Source organism: Camelus ferus, chromosome 3, assembly GCF_009834535.1.
Source record: "Camelus ferus isolate YT-003-E chromosome 3, BCGSAC_Cfer_1.0, whole genome shotgun sequence".
Taxonomy (NCBI): Eukaryota; Metazoa; Chordata; class Mammalia; order Artiodactyla; family Camelidae; genus Camelus; species Camelus ferus.
The window spans coordinates 604554-626941 of NC_045698.1; the positions used below are offsets into that span (position 1 = coordinate 604554).

The window sequence follows — 22388 nt, forward strand, 5'->3', positions numbered from 1 at the left end:
TCACCGCCAGACAGGGATGCGGTGCCCCAGCGTTCTCTCCTGCAGAGGGCCCTTGGGCTCCTGTAGGATGCGGGTGCCTGACCTGGGATGAGAGGGGGAGGGGGTGGGGAGCTGCCCCTGAAAGCATCCGCTCGGGACCGCGGGGTCCACTGCAGCCCCCGACATCCTTACAGGCGGCTTGTCCCGGGTCCTTGTCGTTGGCAGGCGCCATCCGCTCTACGTCCCCGGCTTGGCGCGCGCCCCAGCGGGGGCCCGGACTGGGGAGGGCTCCCCTGCGGACGTGGGAGGGCCGGGCTGGAGGCGGGCGCGAGTCCCGGGGGCCGGTGCGCTGCGGACGGCGGCCGCGGGGGGCGCTGCGGCGGCCGCGGTTAAAGCCCAGGCGCGGACGCGCGCGCTCAGAGGGAGTCGGGCCGCCGCCGCCGCCGGCGCTGCGCCCCCGCCCGCCGGCCCGCCCGCCCCGCGCCCCGCGGCTGCACCCGACCCCCGCCCCCCGGGTCCCTGCGGCCGCCGGGGACGCCTGGCCCCCGCGCTGGACCCCAGACCCGCACCTGAGCGCGGCGCCGGGAGTGCGGGCGGGCCGGGGCCCGGGGGAGACATGGGGAAATTCCAGTCCAAGCACGGTGAGATGCGGGCGGGCCGGCGGGCGGCAGGGAGGGCGGGCGGCGGGCGCCGGCCACTCACTGTCCCTTCCCCTCTCCCCCTGCCCTCCGGCCGCGCCGCAGCCGCCGCAGCCTTCAAGCGAAGAGAGAGCCCCGAAGGTGAGCGCGCCGGGCGGCCCGGGCGGGACCCGGGGCCAGAGCACGACGCGGGGCCTGCCCTCAAGCCCTCGGGTTGGGGGACGGTGCCGCGGGGCCTCTGGGAGCGCGCAGCCTGCCCCACCCCGGTCCCAGACCCCGACCCCGGCGCACGCCTGAGCCCTGCGTCCCAGGCCCCCGCGGAGACGGGTGGGCGCGCTGGGCGGTGGGGCATCGCCAAGTCGCAGCTCCCCCGGCCCTCACTGCGCGTCTCCTTCCCTTCTCGGCGCCCTGTTTCCCGCGCGTCCGCCCGCGGGGCTGCAGGGGACAGCTTTGTGGTGTCTGCGTACACGAGTGGCCGCAGAGGCGTGGAGGAGGTGGAGCGGCGTGGCGGCTGCGCAGAGCACAGTGCGAGGGACAAGCAGGTAGGCGTGGTGGGCCTGGCCCCACTGAGGCCAGTGGATGTGAGTACCACAGCTGCCCCCCTGGCTGGGACCCGGGATTGAGAAGGCAAAGGCCCAGATGGCCGAGAGGGAGTGACTCCTGCTGGGCCAAGAGAGCCAGTCCCTTCCCACCTTCAGGTCCCAGGCGGGGGTCCAGTGGCACAGGCCTCAGTATCCCCCTCTGGCGCAGTGGATAGCAGGGCTGAGTCCTGCTTTCCTTTAGGATGCTTGTCCTGCACAGCAACGTCACCAGAGTTAAAGGCCACCCTGCTGCTCATCTGCCACGTGGGTGACCGCTGGCCTGCAGGGAGGCTCCTGGGAAAGCCAGGCTCCAAGCGGACAGCCGAGGCCACCCAAACAGCAGGGCCGGCAGGGGCCACAGGGGTCCCGCTCAAGTGCTCTGTCCAGAAGCAGAGAATGCCCCGGCCTGGGGTGCCAGAGGGGCCCTGGGGAAACTAGACTCCACACACTGGTCACGAGGAGAAAGGGGACGTCAGATGGGGCTCAAGTAGGTGGCCACACAGACGGCTGAGACCCTCCTTGCCCACTGCTTGCTCCCCACCCGCCCCTGGAGTCCACAGAGCACCAGCTCACAGGCATGTCCACTCCCTTTACAGAAGGACACTCTACTGGCCAGTTGATAAATGATAAGTTTTGAGAGTATCTGTAAACACTGGTATGGCATTCTGAGAAGGGGCCCAGATATGCCCTGAAACCACATACTAGAGTTACGATTCTCGCTTTCTGGGAGTGGAGTTTTAATCCCACACGTGTGAAGGTAGGAACTACGTTTTAAAGTACTTGCTGGGTCCATCTAGTGAGGTTGGACGGACTTGCGCTTCTCGTCCCTGGGGATCGGGCGGGACCTCTGGCTGATGCAGTTTGCCTGATGCAGTTTGCCTGGGAGGTGGGTGTTGGTAACAGGGCGTGTCTCCTACAGCTCGGTCCTCCTGCTGCGAGGAATTCAGCGGTCAGTGGCGTAGGCTGGCCCTGTTCTGCCAGCCGTTGGCCTGCGGCCTTCTTGGGAGGCGTGGGCACCATGGCCTGCACTGTCCTTTCAGGCCCTGGAATCACGGGCAGCGCGCTTGTGAATGGGAGTCCGGCCGCGGTGCAGCAGGGCGGCCCCCACACCAAGGCAGGGCTTCCCTAGTGGAGCGGGCTCACGGAGAGCACGCCCTTGGAAACTGTGAGGTGGCGGGGCTGGGGCTGCGCTGGTCTTCTAGGCCCACAGGGTCCGCACGCTTGGGGCTTTTTCGGGAGTGATGAGGCGCGTGGCTTGGGTTGTTCCCTTATTACTCTGTTCTCTGCTGTGGTCTGAATGTGTGTTTTCCCCCAAAATTCATGTTGGAAACCCCCAGTGTCATGGTGTCGGGGGGCCCTTCCGGGAGGTGTTGGGACCTGAGGGAAGAGCTCTCATGTTGGGCTGCGTGCCCGATGAAGACCCCAAAGGGCTCCCTTGTCCTGTCGCCACGAGAGGTCATAGCCAGAAGGCAGCCTCTGGGTCAGAAAGGGGCTTACCAGGCGCGAGTCTGTCTGGGTTGTTCGGGCCGCTGGCGAAGTGAGACAGCCCCGGCTGGTGACAGGTTCTTCTAACACCATGATGTAGGAAGGCCAAATTTCAGAACAATGGATGGTCCTTTAAGTAAAATACATTTTTTCTTTTTCCACGTTTCCCCATCTTTCCCTCATTTGGCCACAGGGCTGTGGTTTAGACCTCCTGGCCCAGGTGCCCCTCACCCCGGCACACACAGGCACCTCGCTGCTGTATCCCTGTCCCCTCCCTTGCCCGCCACCCCAGGTTCTGCCCTGGTGCTCAGTCAGAGGACACTGGGGTGTCGAGTCCTACCTCCCTCCCTTTTCTGGCCCTACTCTTCGTGTGGTGTCCAGAGCCCCATCCACTGTCCCTGCCTCCCCAGGTGATGCTTGGGGAAGGCCAGCACCCAGTGCCATCTGCCTAGGGCCCAAGAGGGGACACATCCTCCTCTCCTGAAGGTGCTTCCCTGCAGGTCAACCCTGGTGGGTCGCGTTGGCACAAGAACTGTGGCAAGTGACCTGGCGGAGATCATGTGAGTGTCTACCAGGTAACTGACTCTCGCCTGCCCTCGCCCGCGCCCCCAGGAATAGAGGAGACGAGGCTGGTTTTGCCCACTGGTTGTTAGTGCTGGCTCCTGGTGCCAGCTTGGCACACGTCTGAAGCAACCTCTGATCGGTGTTAGTGTTTTCTAGGTAGGTGGACTGCCTGCCTCACCACCTGGAGGAGTCCTTGTCGATCCTGAGCTGCGCTGTATTGCTCCATTGCCAGGTGCCCCCAGAGGGTCAGCACTGTGCCGGGTGTGGGGGTGATGAGGATGGTGGCAGGAGTGGCCCAGGGTCTAGGAAGCGGCGTGCCTGACCTGGCACTTGTGCTGCACTAAACTTATGAGGAGTGCGGGGCGGGCTCATGGCAGCGGAGCAGCCGGGATCAGGGTTACTGGTGGGGTCGGCACCGAGCAGCGGGGGTCCTGGCGAGGCTCTGTGGAGGTTGGCTGTCCCTGTCCTGGAAGTTTGTCCTTCTCCGCACACACTCGCTCCCCACGTCCCCGTCTGATTTCTCCAGCACTCCCTGAGGGGCGGGATAGTTCAGAAAACAGGCGTCACCAGTAACAATTGAGATTTTGTTGTGAATAGAACAGATTTCTGTTAAGTAAGCCTGAAAAGGGGACCTTCCAGCCACCTCTGGAGGCTCATATCAACTGAGACTCGAGTTGGGGTGGGACTCCCCGTGGCTTCACACACGGCCCGGACGCCACCCAGTCCCCAGTCAGCACAGAGCCGTGGTGCGGGGAGTGACCACACGCTGGCAGGAGGCACAGGGTGGGACAGCGTGTGCGTGTGTGTGTCCTGCCCTGCGGATGCTGTCCGGCCGCAGGCCACTTGGAAGGAGTGATGTTGCCTGTGTGGCGTTCAGCAGACAGGCAGTGGGCACTGCGGCCACAGTGCGGCTCCACAGGCTGGCCCCTGTGCTCTGGGGACACTATGACCTCTAGAGTCCCAGCCCGTGTGGGGTGTCTGGATGCCATGCCAGGACCTGCCAGAGAGCGTCATTTTCTCTTAGGAGCCCACTGCGCACTGGTCCTTGGGTACTGGAAGCCTGTTTGGCCCAGTCATGAACGAGGCTGACACGGACACACGCAGAGGCCGGGGGCTCATCTGGATTCGGGGGGCACTGACATCAGGCCAGGGAATCCCTCCCGAGGTCGGGCGGCATCCGTGCCCTCACCCCACCCCTGCTTCTGGAACTGCCCATGGCCGCACTGCACCCTCTAGACCGAGGATGCGCCAAGCGGTCCCAACTAGCCCATAGGGGGCCTCCTGCGGGGGACCCCAGAGCCACGAGGTCCCCTCCTGGAGCGGGGCGGGGAGGTGAGGACCCCATGGGGGAGTCGGCTGCTCTGTCTCCAAGGGCGAGTGGCTGACCTTTGCCTCGCGTCTGCACCTGCAGACCTGGGTGGCTGCTGTCTGTGGGGAAGAGACCCCCGGGTTGCGGGGGTACAGGAGGTGGGGCCGTCTGTGACCAGTGCAGCCAGGAGCATCTGATGCCCAGGAGGGCCTGAGGGCACGTGGACGGGCCAGACCATGTGTGCAGCCCCGCCCCGCTGGGGTGCCTGTGAGGGGTGTGCAGGGACATGGACCAGGAGAGGCTGCCGGGCACCCCGACCTCAGGCAGGGGCAGTGGACCCACGCTGGCTGTGGGGGACAGAGGCCGGGTGGCAGAGCCCGTCTCCCACGGTAGGAGGGTGGTTGAAGGGGGCTCCTCCCTGGATGCTGGTCTCTCGAGATGCTTTCCTGGTGGCCAGGGTCGCTTCGGCACGTGAAGGCGTGCTTTTTCTCGGGCAGGCCTTGCGTGATACGGGCCCTCCACGTCTGCGTGTGCACTTGGGGGCTGCTCTCGAGGAGCCCCAGGTGCAGGTGAGGGGCTGTTCACAGAAGGAGGATGCGGGAGCACACGGACACCTGCCCTGGGGACGCTGTTCTGGAGCCGGGAGCTCACACGGCGAGAGGAGGGGCCCGTGGGACTGAAGCCGGTCTCTGTAACAGCCGACTTTGCTGCTGGGTGAGCGGAGAGTTCGACTTCCTGAAGTGAAAGGAGAGACCTGACGTCACCTTGCTCTCATCAAGGACGTGACTGGCCGCGTGAGGACACTCGGGGATGCGTCCAGGCAGTGCCTGTCCCTTCTCTCCTCATCTTTACTTGGGGACAAGGCGTTTGGATGACTTTGAGGGCTTCTGTTGATGTTTCCTTTAATAATCGATGCTGGTTTGCAGTCTTCAGAAGTCAGCCCTCGGCCCCGGGAGCTGTCTGGTCAACCGTGCCCACTGTTAAGGGGGTGTGAGCGCAGATCCAGACGCAGGTGTCAGCACGGCATGCAGCCGGGCGCCGTCTCGGCTCTCACACCAGGTGCTCCGGGCCGGAGGGCGCTGTGCCCACCCCCTGGGGTTGGCAGCCCCCAAGGAGCCAGGTGCCCAAGCAGGCGTGGCAGGCGTGTGGTCGCAGGGGCCCCTGCCCCTCCTCCTCCCTGAAGAAAGGAAGCTGTGGCCGCCGCAGCCATAGCAGAGGCTGGGTTTGCCAACGCCGGTTCCGGCCGGGCCGGAGTGCAGTCCCGCTCATGAGTCTGTGCGGCGGCCGGGGCTCTAGGGGAGCTGTCTGGGTTGGCTGCACAGTGTTGCCGTCGGCGACGCCTGCATCAGAAACTCGCTGGGTTTGGAAGAAATGCCTGTGGCATCTGGAAGTTCTCCAGGAACCTCCCCCAGCCCGAGGCAGGCCTGGCATGTGGATCCCTGTGGAGCCCTCTCCTGGGCGTAGGTCCCGGCACGGGTGCCCCAGAGGGCTGTCCCGGCCGTCTGGGTGGCCCCGTGGAGGGAGAGGGCCCAGCCCTGCCTGGCCGTCGTGTTGGTGACAGCCCAGGACCACGTGTGGGTCTGCTCTCCTCAGCGGGCCCAGGTGCCCTTTCCATCCAGCAAGGCGCCCATGGACAACTCTGCGTGTGGGGGTGGGGCTGCCAGTGTCACAGCAGAAAACCCTGCTGGTGTGAGCTTCCCAGGGGAGGTGGCCTTGGCGTCCGGCTGTGTCTGGGTTTCCTGGGGCCATGGTCACAGCAGGAACTCCTCGTCCCGGTCCTGGGGGCTGGGGATCCAGGGGTCCAGGCCCTCCTGCCGGGCCGTCCTCACAGGGTCGCTCCCAAGACGTGATGTCCTCTTTGTCAGAGCAGCCTGCGGAGCAGGGTCCACCCTCATGACCTCGTCCTAAGTGAGGACCTCTGCAGTGATCCCAGCCCCGCACACAGCCACGTCCTCAGGAACTTGGGCACAGCAGCCCTAACAGGCCACAAGGTTTCCTCAGCTCAGAACTGGCTTCCGCTTCCCGCCACCCTGGCCCCTCCACGTCCACCCTGTACCGGCCCCACCGCTGCTGGGCTGTCCCGCTGTGACGGCCGAGCGTGAGGTGTCCGTGTGGCCTGAGAACACGAGGCCGTGCCCGCTCTCGGCCTCAGCCCCTGGGCTCCTTTTCCTGGCGTTTTATTAACAACCATTTTGCTGTGCGACGTCTGTGCTTTTCTCCAGGCTCCACCCCTCCTGAGACCCCTCCACATCCCCTGGTCCCGACACTTGGGCTGTCTGTCTGTCCACCCCAAGACGCGCTCTCTCCACACCGCTCACCCCAGTGTCACCTGGCGTTCTCGGCTCTGCTGTCCAGACCAGGCCAGTGGCTTGAGTCCCTGAACCAGTGCGTCCCCAGGATGGGGTCTCCTGGGGAGAGAGGACTGAGGAAGGCCTGGTCCACCAACATCAGGGGCTCCCACAGCCGCTCTGACCAAACGCTCCTCCACCCCGGCCAGGCGGCCGCTGCACCCTGGCTGCAGGAGCTGCCTGAGCGTTGCTGCTCCCCGCCAGGGTTCCCCTGCTTCCCGGAGGTCCCCCTGGAAGGGCTTCTGGGAGGTGGGGCCTGGGGAGGGGCCGCATGCCTGGCTTTCTGGTTCCAGTGTCCAGAGCCAGAGCCTGTAATCCTGCTGGCTGCTGTGCCTGGAGAAGGGCGGCTGCCTCTGCGCCGTTCCCCTGCCCCCTCCAGCAGCACTTGTGAATGCCCCCCCTCCCCCAAGAAGAAGCACGGGAAGCTCCCTCTCTCTGAGTCCTGAGCTCCTGCCCTGACTGGAAGGCAGAGAGCCCGCGGGCTGGGTGCTTCCCACACCCACGGCCTCGCCGCGCCTGCTGGGGTCTGTCTGCAGCTCCTGGCCTCTCCTCTCCCCCTCCCCCCTTCTCCCCGGCTCCTCTCCTTTACGTCCAGACCTGTGGGAGATGGGCCAACCCCGCCCGGAGGCCGGGGGCCCTGGCCGTCCCAGGGCTTGCTGCTTCCTCCTGGAGGCTTTGGGTGATTCCTCCTGCGGGGAGCTGGACCCCTGGTCTCACTCGTGGTCAGAGGACACTGGATGTTTGAAGGTAGATCATCCTGGAGTTTCTGGGACTTTGATAGCTAATCAAGGTTAGGAATGCCTTAAAATTAAATATTTTGAAGTAATTATGTGAAAAAGCAGCCTCAGGCTCCCTGTTTTGAGGTCCTGGGGCAGCTGTGACGAAAACCACGAACTGGGTGGCCTAAGGCAGCAGCTCTTTCCTGTCTCTTGGTTCTGGGGCCAGAAGCCTGACATCAAGCTGTCGGCAGGGCCGCACTCCCTCCGAGGCCCCGGGGGAGGGTCCTTCCTGCCTCTTCCAGCTGCCAGGGTTCCAGGCGTCCCTGGACGTGTGGCCACATCTCTGTGGTCTCTGCCTCCGCCTCTGTGTGGCTTCTTTGCATTTCTGTGTCTCTCCTCTCCTTACGGGGACCCCACCATTGGATCAGGGGCCCGTACTCAGCCAATCACAGCTACAGAGGCCAGCCCGTCTCCAGGGGAGGCCACACTCTGAGGCTCCGGGTGGGTGTGGGTTTGCGGGGCACCGGGAGAATGGTGTCTGGCACCGGGATCCACTCAGGCGTGGAAGGGGCTTGCACAAGGAGCGTCGGCAGCCAGGCTCTTCTGACCGGATCTGTGCAGTCTTCAGGTGATGCGTCCATCTGAGATCCTTATTCTGAGACCGCCCCAAGTGTCCCCACGAGCGGCCGAGTTGCTACGTTTTAGTATTTGCTAATTTAAGACTGTATCTCTGGATCGACTTCTAGGCCCAGGAAACCGGCCCCATACTTGTAGAACGAAGATAAGTTCTATGTCATGGCACCGACTCAGGGACAGTCACCGTTTAGCTCCCAGTCACGGCTCCCAGCCTGTCGCCTCTCTGAGATGGATTCCTGATTCTGTGCAGCCGGCCTGGAGGGGAAGGTGGCTGGCAGGGCCTCTCCGAGAGCCCAGCCCAGCCCAGCTCAGCCCACACCCAGGTTGTTAAAAGCCGGATTGTGGATGTGGCTGTGTCTGCATTTGAAACAGTCTGATTAGCTTGCAGCCATTTTAAGAGCATTGAATTACTTCACTTGAGAAGGAGACCTTGGGGGTCTGCTCTAGGCTGAGTAAGCAGCTCGACCAGGCGGGTTATGAAGGTCTTGGCTGGGTGAGGCTCCAAGCAGACACAGCTGCAGGCCCTCCTGGGCCTTGCTCAGCAAGGCCTTGCCCGTTGGGGTGGACCTGCTTGCTCTGGGGGCTTCAGGACTGGCCTTTCGTGTGCCCGAGAGCCTGGAACCTGCTTTCGTGGTGCGGAGCAGGGTTCCACACTGAAGGGGCCTGTGAAGACTGGGACACAACTGCACTTGGCCCGTAAGTCCTCTGGGAACCCAGAAGCCTCCTGAGCCGCCAGCCCCATGCAAGCTGCAGATAAATGTCCTCTCTGCACTGGAGGAACTTGCTCCTGGTGGGTGTGGGCACCTTCCCCGCTGGCTGCAGTTCACCCTTGGTCAGCTCACAGTCACTTGCCCGGAGCCTGCGGTCCCCCCACTGCCTCCCGAGCAGCCCAGGTGGGCTCCGTGCATCGATAGCCCCCGCCTGGAGGTTGAGGTGGGGTGCAGGGTGGGCTCCACACCATGGTGGACGGCCAGGACCTGGACAGCGCCTGCTGTGAGCACTGTGGCCAACGCCGGTCCACTCCCAGCGGGCTTCCAGCACCTTTTTGCCAAGTAGCGGGTCAGACATCAGGGCCTCTGTATTTGGAAGCAATCTTGACCTTACTGCCTCTGGCCAGGAACCTGGGGGAGGTGGGACTGCCGTGGTCCCTCCCAGAAGCTGTGCAGGGGCCATCCTGTGAGCTGCAGGCAGGGTGTTGGTGGGGGGAGCCCTGCTGCGGGGCTGCAGCCCAGCCAGCAATCTCTGTGACCTCAGCCAGTCTGTGTGTCTCAAGGCCCAGCGTCCCTGCCAGTAGGTGGGAGGTGGAACAGGATGCTCCTGGGAGGCGCTGTCCAGCGGGACTGGGCGTGGCCTATATCCACCATGCCCTCGACAGTCACCGCTGGCCGCGTCTGTGCTTGGAACATGGCTAGTGTGGCAGGGAGCTGATTTCTAACGTGGTCTCACTTTAATAAATGTAAACGCATGCCACGTGGACAGCACGGCTCCAGAAAGCACCGTTTGGCATCCAGCAAGCCCCATGTCTCCTTCCTCTGTGGCTGGAGTTTGGAGGCGGAGAGCCCAGGCCATCTTAGCGGGTGTCACTCCTGTGAAGGCCTCATCACCAAGGTGGGCACAACGAGTGTCCTGAGGGCATGTGCAAACCCTGCTCATTTTTGAACACTCTAGAGGCTTTGGTTTTTAAATTGGCAGGAGGCTTTTCAGATGTAAGAAAGCAAAGCAGATTGTAGCACTAGGGTTCTGCAGTTCCTGCTTTTGTGCGGCAGGTGACGCACCCAGATGTGCATGTGTGGAGGCATTCGGGGGCACTGACCACCTCCTTCCTTGCCAGGGCCACGAGCAGGGGGAGGCCGCTCTTGGTGGTCCTGGGGCCCAGGGGACCCACCGCCACCTGCTTCTCGCCCATGGAGGTTTGTTGGCAGAGCAGCAGAAGGGCTGCCGGGAAGCCACCTTGCACCACAGATGAAATTGGCCAGGACGCTGTGAGGCCCTGATTTGTAATCTGTGGTGGACTCTGCTGCAGGGAATGTGGGAGGGACAGTCAGTGCCTTGGGTCTTCCCACTGACCTGTGAGATCAGAAGTGCTGGTGTTTGTGGGTGAGGAGGGAGGGCAGTGAAAGGATGTCATGGGAGGTAAAGTCCTGGGTCCAGACTCCACAGGCATCGGTGCTGACGGGCCATGTGTGCCTGGGAATGGGCTGCTGGGGGGGCCTGCCCGAGCTGCCTGAAAAGCTGATGCTGAGGGGTGTTTAACCCAGCCAAGCTGGGGGGCTGTGTGTGTGATTTTCAGACGCGAGTTAGTGCCAGGTGGCGATTCCCCAGAGGAAGGAACCCAGCCAGGTGCCCAGATTAAAGCTGCAGCCTGGAGGTCGTGGCGTGGAACAGGGGACCCAGACAGCTCCCGAGGGCCCTGGTGACCCACTGGAGGAGAGGGGTTTTCAGAGAGTTGGGGAGCACCCAGGTCTGCTGGCAGGCTGCTCTGCTGGTGTGTGAGAGGTCGGGAAAGAACCACTGGGAAGGGGCGGCACCACAAGCCCTGGGGCTCGGGGGGTGGGGGGCAGGGGGGCGAACGCTTTGCTTCCATCAGTCGGAGCAGAACAGGCAGGTCCTCGGAAGGCATCACCTTCACAGTGTGGCTGAGCACCTAGACTACAGGCTTAAAAGCAAACCTAAGGCCAAAAATCCGCACTCAGTAACAAAATACAACATTGTTTGAAGGAATATAACCAAATCCAGCACAGACAGAAGTCACGATGTCCAGCACACAATCAAAATTTTCCAGGCATGAGAAGAGCAGAGAAGTTACGATCCATCACTGGAAGAGAAGCATTCCGTAGAAACAGACTGAACCACGACCAGTGACGATGGAACTAGCAGACGGGACGTCAGGACAGCAAGGACAGACACACTGTAAGTTCTCCGGGAGGAGGAGGAGATGTGGTCACGGGAGGTGAGAAGGGGAAGAAGGCGCTGGAAACCCAGAGGGAGTGTCTGGAGGTGAGAGAACCGTATCTGAATGAACAGTCCGTGGATGGCAAGCGACACACAGCGGAAGAAAAGATGAGTGACCTGGAAGCCGAATCAAGAGAGAGGCCGGGACGCGGCTGGGCAGGAGGGCGTCAGCCTTGCTGTGTGGCCCTGGTCACGGGGGGTGACCCCTGCAGCCTCCAGCCGTCCACCCAGGAGAGTGATGCTGTTCACTGGTGCCTCCTTTCACGGAGGGCTTAAGTGATGTGCCCAAAGTCAGAGCACGAGGGACCGTGGGGCCGAGACCACCCCCCTCAGCAGACTCCCGGTCCTGCTGTCCAGGCATCTGCGGCTCCCAGGCCGGGAGGAACAGTCAGATGGCACAGTGGTGCGTGAGAGAAACCGGAGGGGATGTCCTCCGCTGATGTGGTGGCCTGAGTACAGCGGGGAGGTGGCCCTGACAGAAGGCCTGACCCGGGGAGCGACAGGGAGGTGCCCCCGGCTCTCAGCTGAGGTGGCACGTGCAGGGGACTTGTGAAAACAGGGGAGGGAGGAAGAATGACTGGGGCCCACACCCATGCTCCCTCCTCCCAGTGTCCACATGGCTGCTTTCCAGACCTCGCGCGGCTCAAGGAGGGTCTGAGATGGCGTCGCCCACTGGGGGAGCGGCAGTGCACTGGGGCGGAGGACCCCACACCCAGCCACCCGCTGCCTCTCGGGGACTCCCAGCCCCGCGTCTTCCCAGCTTTGGGGAGACAGGCTGGAGCCCTTTCTCTCTTTCCATTGGTTTGTCTGAAACAATGTAAGTTTCTCTAAACCAGAGCTGGCTTGGCCTTCAGGAAAGACAGCGCTTTTTTGTGTTTCTCGACGTCTCCCCTGAGGCCTGAGATGTGTTTCTGGTTTCTTCCAGCACTCAGGGAGGGTTGAGGTGATGAGTCAGCTGTGTCTGGGGTCCTCGTGCCAAGGCAGGGATGCCATGGCCCCTTGTCCCTGGGGTGGTGGGGGACAAGGTGGCAGGTACTCTCCCCACGGGCTGAGCCCGCCCAGCTGAAAGGCCTCACCTGGGACTCCGCGGACCTGTGCCGACCTGTCTCTGGCCAGAGGCCACCCTCCGGGGAGGGAGCTCAGGCAATGCTGGCCTGCCGGCTGTGTGAGATGGAACTGCCTAGAAGTGCCTGGCCTGGTGCTCAGGTGCCCAGCCCTCATTTCCCGTCCTATGGCCTGTCCTGGAGAAGGACAGTGCCTGTCCTCCGGGTCCCGGGACAGAGGCACATCATGCCTGATGCGAGGTTTCTCGGGGACCACCCGGAGCAGGGCTGCAGGGCCCGGCGGGTCTCTTGCTCTTGGGGTTCAGCCTGTGCTCCCCAGGGTGTCCGGAACCACACAACTGCCCAGGCCTGGCACCGCTTTTGAGACAAGAGCATCGTTTAACAAAGACGTTTTTCCAGACACCTACAGATGGCCAACGGGTACATGGAAAGGTGCTCAACTTCACTGATCATCAGGGAAGTGCAAACCAAACCACAGTGAGCTATCAACTCCCACCTGTCAGAATGGCCATCATCAAAAAGACAGCAAATAACAAGTGCTGGCGAGCGTGCTGACGAAAGGGAGCCCTCGTGCGCCGTTGGCGGGAACGTAAATGGGTACAGCATGAGGTTCCTCAAAACACTAAAAACAGAGCTACCTGTGTGACCCAGCAGTCCCACTGCTGGGTGTGTATCCAAAGCAAACGAAGACACCGGTCAGAAAAGGCGCGTGCGCCTCGGTGTTCACGGCGGCTCTGCTGACGGCAGCCAGGACGTGGAGGCAGCCCGAGTGCCCAGCGACGGATGGCGGCACGAGGAAGACACGGAACACGCACACAGCGGAACACCTCTCAGCCGTAAAATGGGTGAGATCGCGCCCTTGTGACTAAGGAATGGATGTGGAGGGCCTTAAGCCAAGTGAAATAACTCAGAGAAAGACAAATGCCACGTGATCCTCCTAAACGTAGAATAAAACAGACGAAGTCGAGCTCATAGGTACAGAGAGCGCGTTGCTGGTTGCTGGAGGTGGGGGGTGGGTAGGAGAACTGGGTGAAGGGGGTCAAAGGGTTTAAAAGGGCACGTATGGGTCTCCTCAGAACACTTTTTAACTTTCACACGTGGGGTCTCAACTAAATCGCTTCAAGGGTGGACTTTGGTTTCTGCCTGTAAAAGCAGCTACGGTTCCGTCCCTGCTCCTTTAAGATCCGGCTGTGGCTGGGGTGAGGGTGGGGCAGACTGCACTCCCCTTTGACCCCAGGGGCCTGGAAGCAGCAGCAGAGCTGGTTCGAGGGTAATTACCTCTCAGGGAGTCTTTCTACCTGACGCTAGGGAGGAGCTTTCAAAGGAAGGGAAACCCTTATTACTTTTCTTAGTGTGGTTCAGCCCACTGGGTCCTGGGGCTGTAATCACATACACACCCGTGACATTGCCAGTCTGTTTATCTCTGCTGCGGCCCGGACATCACGTGTTAACACACGGAGCCTTCTAAACTGAAAAAAAAAAACGTAAAATGCATGGGGTTCTTTGGAATTACTGTTCCTTTGAAATAGGAAACATGAGGCTTTAATACGAATGCAAGAAAACAGAAAGTCCAGTGTTTTTTCCTGAGAAAGAATTCAGGTGGAGGAAGATGAATCTGGGTTTGCATTTAACACCCAGGGGCGTTAAACTTCGTCTAAACAGAATGATGGCGGGTGCGATGGTTCAGGCGCATGGGGCGTGGGTCCTGTCAATAGTGCCTGTGCTGTGACCTCTGCGGCCGGGCAGCGGCAGAATTTGGAAGCTCGATCACCCATGATTTGCCTTTTTCTGTGAAGTTACTCACTGCTAGCTCTGAAGAGAGAAACAGTAGCAGGCGTGACTGGGAGAAAGCTAGGTCTGCAGACAAGCTGCAAGATGATCTAGCGTTAAGCTAAAACCAGAGTTCCAGGGTGCTGAGAGCTGAAGTCACTGAGGAAGTTCCTGGCGTACTTTGTGGCCACTTCTCAATTTTCTGGGGTGGAGATTGTGTGTGTGTGTGTATGCACGTGTGTAAGTGTGTGTTCACAGGTATGTATGCGTACATGCATGTGTATATATGTTCACAGTGTATCTATGGGCCCACACGTGTGCGCACACGTGTATGTTCGTGCATGTGTATACATGTTCGTGCATATGCGTCTGTGTATATGTGTGCACCCACGTGTTCACAGTGTACACGCACGTGTCTGTGTACATGTGTGTTCATGCACATGTGTGTATGTGCTCGTGCGTGTGTGTGTGAGTGTGTGTACACATATGTAAGGTGTTTATATAGCTTCTCACTGGCCTCCCCTTGGTTATGCTTTCCCTGCACGGGTCTCATGGTGGAGTTATTTCCCCAGCAGGTGGCCTGGATCCCCCCCCCCCCCCAGTAACTCATTCATAACCGTGCCCTGTGGGCCTGCCACTGGCTGAGCTGCCCGGGGTGTGTCCCCCTGGTGTGTGTTTCCAGGCCCCCTGCACGGGCATGGCAGCCTTTCTGCGGCAAGGTCCGAGTGCAGGTCCTTGGGGACCCTCTCGGGTCAGGGTGTTTTTGGGGGTGACTGCCAACAAATAAACCTCCATGGTGTGTGATAGCAGAACTATGAACAGCTGTGGTGGGGTGAGGTGAGGATTGAGGTGAGCATGGAGACAGGAGCCATTTCCGCTTTCTGGCCTCACACAGGAAGCAGGTTATGGCAGCGTGCTGCCGCGGGAGGTCTACAGATGTTTATTTCAGGAGAACCTTTGATCCCCAACTACTGAGTTTGTAGATGTAAATTCCACATTTGGTTACTCAGCCCAGGTACACGGCCCTGACCCGGAAGCACCGATGGGCGAAGCCCAGGGATCTGGAAGCCTGGTGTGAACTTGGAAGGAAGAGGCTGAAAGCCTGTATGTGTTGTGCAGAAGCCGCCCCTCCCGGATGCCGCGCGGTCCTTACTCTCTCGCTTTAAAATCAGAAGTTCACAGTCACGTGCACAGTGGCCCTTGAATGGAAACCCTCCGTGGGCCTCACTGTGCCGGGACTGCTGAGCCCATAAAACAACACGTCACATCTGAAACTGTTCAGCCGCTGCAGCCGGGACTCCCACCGCCAAGCTGCCCCGGCGTCTCAGACAGACGCGCTGCCCCAGCGCCTTCCAGTCCGTTCTGCTGGCAGCCCAGGCGGAAAGCGCCTCCATCTCCCTCGCGGTGCTTCTGATGAGAAGGAGCCCGGGGCAGGTGCGCCCCCACCAGCCCTCGGTCCTGCGTTGGCAGAAGCCCCACCCCCGACTTGGTAAAAGAGGCCCCGGCGTTCTCTGCCACCTGAGGCCACTGTTCCCCCTCCACCTGCTGCCCCACCTGCCTCCTTCCTCTTCTTCCCCCCAGCCCTCACTGCCATCACCCTGCAGTACCCTTGACCTTTGACCCTTGGCCCTGGTGCTTCTCCCTCTCCCCGCCTTGGGGTTTCTCAAATCCCACCCCTTGCCTTTTCCCGCATGGTCCAGTTCTGTCCAGTGCGTGATGACCGCAAGCCTCCCCCACCTCTCACCCCACACCAGTCCTGTCCACGTCCAGTGTCCTGACAGCCCTGAGCAGGGGCTCAGGTGCCCCCGACCCTGGCCCAGGCATCCTGGCCTGAATGTCGCATTGTCCCCTGCTCCCTGCCCAGCCCCAGGTGCCTCCTAAACTGCCCTCAAGTGGCCTTGGTCACCGGCAGCACAAGCCTGGTGGGTGCCTCCCCTGGCTGTGCCCCTTTGCCTCGCAGGGGGCAGCCCATGGGGGAGCAGGCGGTGCGGCTGCAGAGAGGCGCCTGGGAGCCTGGGAGCTCGTCTGCTGGTGACGGGGTGTCAGAGGAGAGGTCCGGCTCGTTTCTGACTTTGGGAAACACCTGGTGACGGCACCTTCTAGATCATATATGTGGCCCCGGGTGTAGGACCTGCAGGCCCTGTGGCCCCAGACATCTGCCCAGCATTGAGACCAGCCTCTCCTGAGGGACCTGGGGAGCATCCCCGCCCTCCCCCAGAGGAGCCCCTCTCCCCTATCTCTCCCTCTCTGTCTTCCTCCTCCCCGACCCTCACTTGGACTCCCATCCACACTGAGCCCCCTTCTGCCCCCCTCAGTGCCCCTCATCTCGGGACTCGGGAATTCACCCAGTCCAAGGGGGCGGCCTTCACGGAGCCAGGATTTCCAGATCCCTAGAGGTTTTGCACATGAGGCACAAGGCAGCTGCAGCCTCCGTGGAGGGGGTCACACCCTGTTTTCAGGGAAAGGGGGCGGTTCCAGGAGCAGTGGCAGGGGGACAAGGGTCGTCCTCGCGTGGTTGGCGGCGCAGCCCCGCTCTCCGCAGGGGGACGCCCTGGAGACTTGTCACAGCAACACATCCCTGAGGCTGTTCACAGAAAGGAAACCGCGCTCTTGGTCCTCTGGACTCAACACCCAGCTGGAATTCTGAGCAGAGTCAATACCGGATGCGCCAGCCGGAAGCTCCCTGTCCTTAGGGGTCTGTGAAGGGTCCACCTGTGGGGCGGACACGCGTCTCTCCTCCTTGTGTCTCTCCTCGCGTCTCCAGCTGTGACCCTGGCTTTGAAGCCGGGCCACAGTCTCTCTGCCCCCTCAGGCCAGAGGAGCTGGTCATTGAGCTGGGGTTCATGGCCAATATATTTCTGCATTTGTCTCCCGCCCTGTTTCGGGGTGTAGCCCCCCTCGAGCATGTGCATGGTAAGAACCGCTCCTGCATCCCAGCTTTGCTCCCCATGAAGGACGTGGAGGCCACGTGGCCAGGCAGCTGGTTCCGGACTGGAGACCAGTCACAGCTTCTGGACGATGCTGGACTGAATAGCAGCCCTGAACACGTGCTCATAACGCCTTCCTGGAGCCTATGACTGACACCCGACAGAAAAGGGGTCTTGGCAGACAGGATTAAGAGAGGGATCTTGAGACGGAAGTTGTCCTGGTGGCACTGACTGCCCCCACGTGTCTCTGTGAGGGCGAGGCCGTGGGGCTCCGATGGACCACACAGGAGAGACTGTGCGACCACCAGCTGAGGTTGGAGGGACGTGGCCACAGGCCCAGGGACACCAGGGCCCCTGGGAGCCTGAGGAGGCAGGAAGGAGCCTCCCTGGAGCCTCCAAAAGGAGCTCCCATGACACCTGGATGCCAGGCTTCTGGCCCCGGAATTGGAAGAGGATAAATTCCTTTTGTTTGAAGCTGCCCCGTTTGTGGCCATTTGTCACAGCAGCCCAGACGCTGACTTGCTGTCCCCCAGGCACTCTATCCCTGACAGCTCCTGCTTACTGAAGCCCAGGAACCCCGGACCCCTGTGCTGACTCGCACGGAGCACCTAGTTTGAGCTATGCTGGGTCTTCAAAGGGAAGCTCAGGGCAGGTTTCATCTATTCGGAAAGAAGAGATGCCCACCCTTCTTGGGACAAAGCCAGGCCTGAACTGACCGCGAGGGCTGCCGCCTGGAGACCTTTCGTTCTCCTGGAGCTTCTGAGGGGTGTGACAGAAGCTCTGGGGGGGTCAGAATGTGAGCCCCAGGCTCATTAGCCACTGAGCACCTGCCACAGACCTGTGTCCACGCCAGGACCTTGGGTGGACCCTGAGTTCAGAAGCCGAGCCCCCAAGTGGATGCCGGACACACTCCCAGCCCGTGTCCAGGGCTGCCCAGCTGGCTCTGCTGCAAGGCATGATCACATGCCATGCAGCCAGAGGAAAGGGGGGGCCAGCCCGTGGGGTTTTCACAGGGGTGTCCCCTCCCTGGGGCCTCATGTTTCCAACAGACCATAAGGTCGGGCCAGGGCACCCAGAGGTTTTTAACCAGACTCTAGCAGGCAGACGATGGAGCGGGTCTTCTCATGGCACTCGCCTGGCCCAGGTCTCCACGGGGGCAGCAGTAACTCTGGCCGCCCCTGTTTCCTGGAGGACTTCCTGGGAGCCAGGAGACGGGAAACGGAGAGCTTTTGCTCTGTCAAGAGTGTGGGGTTTTCAAGGTCAGCAGGTGGCCCTGAAGACCCAGGAAGGTGATCACAGATGCACCAAAGTCTGAAGGAATATGTGAACGTTGACAGTGGAAAAGCAGATGCATTCAGGAGGTGGTTATTTGTGTCGCCAAAGGTTTCTCCTCCGATCACCGGGACATCCCCACGCCCCCGTGGCCTGAAACAGGAGTCCATCTCCTGCGCCTCGACCAGGGTGTGTGTGGCCCCCCCAGACCTGGCACCACAGGGTGGACAGCCCAGCACCGATGCAGGGTGGGGACCCCTGGACCTCCTGGGAGGCCGGGAGCTGAGATCTCAGGGGAAATCTCTGACGTCTCCGTGCCCATGGGTAGCGGTGGGAAACGTCTGGTGGGCCTTACCTGGACAGATGGGCTGTACTGGGCCTCAGAGCAGGACCTGTCCAGGTCAGGGGCCACCTCCCGGGAGGACAGAGAACTCAGTTCTGTGCTGTGGCTCGTGAAGCAGACGGCCTCGGGAGTCTGAGTTTAGGACAGAGTCATGGCAGGCTGTGTGGATGGCGGCCTCTGGGGGCAGTGACCCACGAGCCTGGGGTCTCCCCTGAGAGCCCCTGCAGGGTGAGAGGGGCAGGGATGGGACTGTGGGGGCCCTGATCCCATCCCCAGGGCCAGCAGAGAGCCTGGCAGGCACTGGAGAGTGAACACACGGTGCTTCAGGGCTGCAGGAGGTGGGAGCCGGGAGGCGAGGGGACAGCAGCCCAGGCCGGGCCTGGGGGTCAGTAGAGCCGACATCACATACAGTGCCAAGGACCCTCTCCAGGCAGGAGGGAGGGGCGAGGGTGGGGGCCAGAACGGAGTGACAGGCGGGGTTGGAGGGTTTTATATGCGGGAGACTGGGGCTCCTTTCTCGGGGGGCAAAGGGCATGAGGGGTGAGGTTGGCGCTGGGGGGTTCTGCAGCAGGAGGGGCTCAGAGTAGGGCCGGGTGCACGCTTAGCACGGCTGGGGCATCCCAGGAGGGGTGGGGCGGGCCCCGCCCCGGGGGAGGTGCTGCTGCAGGAGGGGGCCTTGCCTGGGGACGTTAGAGATGGGCGTCCGTGTGCACCCCAGTCTGGCTTGAGGGCCCTGGCTATCTGGACACTTGGGAGGTCACCCGGCAGGGAGCGGCCGCACTCCTGGCCAGCAGCCCTGCAGTGGGTTTCCGACGTTGCAATGAAAGCTCTCGGCCCTTCTGTGTCTCCAAAGCAGAATGGATTAAAGGGCATTTCTGTGTGACCAGGACGGATTCGACTGAAGTCACCAATCACAGGGACGAGCAGGGTTGCTTCTCCCACAAACGCCCTCTTTTCCCACACGGGCCCCGCCCTGCGCCTCAGAGGTTGCTGCTGACTGGGGTCCACGCTGTGCCGTCTGACGTCGGGCTGAGTGTGGGTGAACGTTTCCTCAGAGGCCCCTCGCTTCTGCCGCTTCAGGGACTATCACGGCTGGCCGTCGTGATCGCTGCGACCCCGGGGTCATCCCGGGCCGTCGGCGTTGTGTCGCTGTGTCATTATTGTGTAATTGTAGCATTATTGTGCTGTTTTTGTTATTGTGGTGTTGGGAGCGTCTCAGGGTCCCACCAAGGGTCTGTGCAGACTTTCTGTCTTGAACCTTCCGCCGGCCCAAAGCGTTTGTACCCTTGTCTGTAACCAACACAATCGCCAAAAGCAAGTGCTCACATTATTTTAAAAACAAGATTGGAACGTATTTTTGAACTTTCAGCTAATTCAGCCTTGCGTGTTAGGGTGCCTGGCTGGGCCTGTCTCCCTTTGGCATCTCTGCTGCATCAGGGGAGCGACTGAGACCCCCGGGCTGCAGCCCGCCGCTCAGGCTGCCTGCTGCCAGGCCCTGCGGGAGCTGGTCTCCGGGCTCCGGCCGTTTCACCCGTGACGTTGGCTCTTTCCGCAAGAAATGCTGTGCTCCGCCCGGCCTCAGATCCTTCCATCCAGAGTGGGCGGCTGCCGCCGATATGTTTACTTCTGTGATTGTAACCAGATGGGCAAGGGAGGCTCGGGCCGGGCTGGGATCCTCTGGAACCGTGCAGAGTCTGGGCGTCTGACCCCCGGAGCCCGGCTGGACGCCTGGAGAGGGCATGCGGTGGAGGGTCTCTTAGTGATCAGGAGTTTTATTCCTTATTAAAACAAACTCCAGCCCATGTCCCACCTGGCACCCTAAGAACCCACAGAGGCAGCCTCGTTCTGAGGGGGTGACGCGCGTGGCGGTTCAGGGCAGGGATTAGGAGGGAGGAGGATGCCGGGAGGGGGCCGCTGTGGGAGCTCCGGAGACAGACGGCAGGGGTCCCCCTCCTTCCTGGGCCCGGCGATGCCAGCTCCACCCACTCATCCCCTCGAAGCTCCGTCGGCACGGCGATGGTTCCTGAACGATCCATGTCCTCCCGCGGTGGCCCACGACCGGCCGGCTTCCTTCCCACGACGTGCACGGGGCCCCCTGGCCCAGGAGGCATCTCGTGCAGACAAGCCCGTCTCTGCCCCCGGCTCCGCCCTTGATGCAGCCCCAGCGAGCCTGCCGGGGTCCCTTCCCCACACAGAGGGCCGCTGGGCTGGGCCTCAGCACACTGGGCAGCGTGCGCCACAGTCACAGGCGTGTGCTCGGCTCCTCGTTCCCAGGCTCACGGGCTTCAGGGTCCTCGCTCCCAGGCTGAGGGGCTTCAGGCTCCTCGTTCCCAGGCTCAGGGGCTTCAAGGTCCTCGTTCCCAGGCTCGGGCTTCAGGGTCCTCGTTCCCAGGCTCAGGGCCTTCAGGGTCCTCGTTCCCAGGCTCAGGGGCTTCAGGCTCCTCGTTCCCAGGCTCCGGGGCTTCAGGCTCCTCGTTCCCAGGCTCAGGGGCTTCAGGGTCCTCGTTCCCAGGCTCAGGGGCTTCAGGGTCCTCGTTCCCAGGCTCAGGGGCTTCAGGCACCTCGTTCCCAGGCTCAGGGGCTTCAGGCTCCTCGTTCCCAGGCTCAGGGGCTTCAAGGTCCTCGTTCCCAGGCTCAGGGGCTTCAGGCTCCTCGTTCCCAGGCTCAGGGGCTTCAGGCTCCTCGTTCCCAGGCTCAGGGGCTTCAGGGTCCTCGTTCCCAGGCTCAGGGGCTTCAGGCTCCTCGTTCCCAGGCTCAGGGGCTTCAAGGTCCTCGTTCCCAGGCTCAGGGGCTTCAGGCTCCTCGTTCCCAGGCTCAGGGGCTTCAGGCTCCTCGTTCCCAGGCTCAGGGGCTTCAGGGTCCTCGTTCCCAGGCTCAGGGGCTTCAGGGTCCTCGTTCCCAGGCTCAGGGGCTTCAGGGTCCTCGTTCCCAGGCTCAGGGGCTTCAGGGTCCTCGTTCCCAGGCTCAGGGGCTTCAGGCTCCTCGTTCCCAGGCTCAGGGGCTTCAGGCTCCTCGTTCCCAGGCTCAGGGGCTTCAGGCTCCTCGTTCCCAGGCTCAGGGGCTTCAGGGTCCTCGTTCCCAGGCTCAGGGGCTTCAGGCTCCTCGTTCCCAGGCTCCGGGGCTTCAAGGTCCTCGTTCCCAGGCTCAGGGGCTTCAGGCTCCTCGTTCCCAGGCTCAGGGGCTTCAGGCTCCTCGTTCCCAGGCTCCGGGGCTTCAAGGTCCTCGTTCCCAGGCTCAGGGGCTTCAGGCTCCTCGTTCCCAGGCTCAGGGGCTTCAGGCTCCTCGTTCCCAGGCTCAGGGGCTTCAGGCTCCTCGTTCCCAGGCTCAGGGGATTCAGGGTCCTCGTTCCCAGGCTCAGGGGCTTCAGGGTCCTCGTTCCCAGGCTCAGGGGCTTCAGGCTCCTCGTTCCCAGGCTCAGGGCTTCAGGCTCCTCGTTCCCAGGCTCAGGGGCTTCAGGCTCCTCGTTCCCAGGCTCAGGGGCTTCAGGCTCCTCGTTCCCAGGCTCAGGGGCTTCAGGGTCCTCGTTCCCAGGCTCAGGGGCTTCAAGGTCCTCGTTCCCAGGCTCAGGGGCTTCAGGCTCCTCGTTCCCAGGCTCCGGGGCTTCAAGGTCCTCGTTCCCAGGCTCAGGGGCTTCAGGCTCCTCGTTCCCAGGCTCAGGGGCTTCAGGCTCCTCGTTCCCAGGCTCCGGGGCTTCAAGGTCCTCGTTCCCAGGCTCAGGGGCTTCAGGCTCCTCGTTCCCAGGCTCAGGGGCTTCAGGCTCCTCGTTCCCAGGCTCAGGGGCTTCAGGCTCCTCGTTCCCAG

General features: G+C 62.1%; 1 protein-coding gene across 1 annotated transcript in view; it reads left to right on the plus strand.

Annotated features, from left to right (window-relative positions):
• The first annotated feature begins 413 nt into the window (after positions 1 to 413).
• NKD2 (NKD inhibitor of WNT signaling pathway 2) overlaps positions 414 to 22388 on the plus strand; it is a 29589-nt gene continuing 7614 nt past the window's right edge. The window contains exons 1-3 of the mRNA XM_032469387.1: positions 414 to 620; positions 723 to 758; positions 1059 to 1159. Coding sequence (XP_032325278.1) covers positions 596 to 620; positions 723 to 758; positions 1059 to 1159 — 162 coding nt within the window. The 5' untranslated portion in view covers positions 414 to 595. The remainder of the gene's footprint in view (positions 621 to 722; positions 759 to 1058; positions 1160 to 22388) is intronic.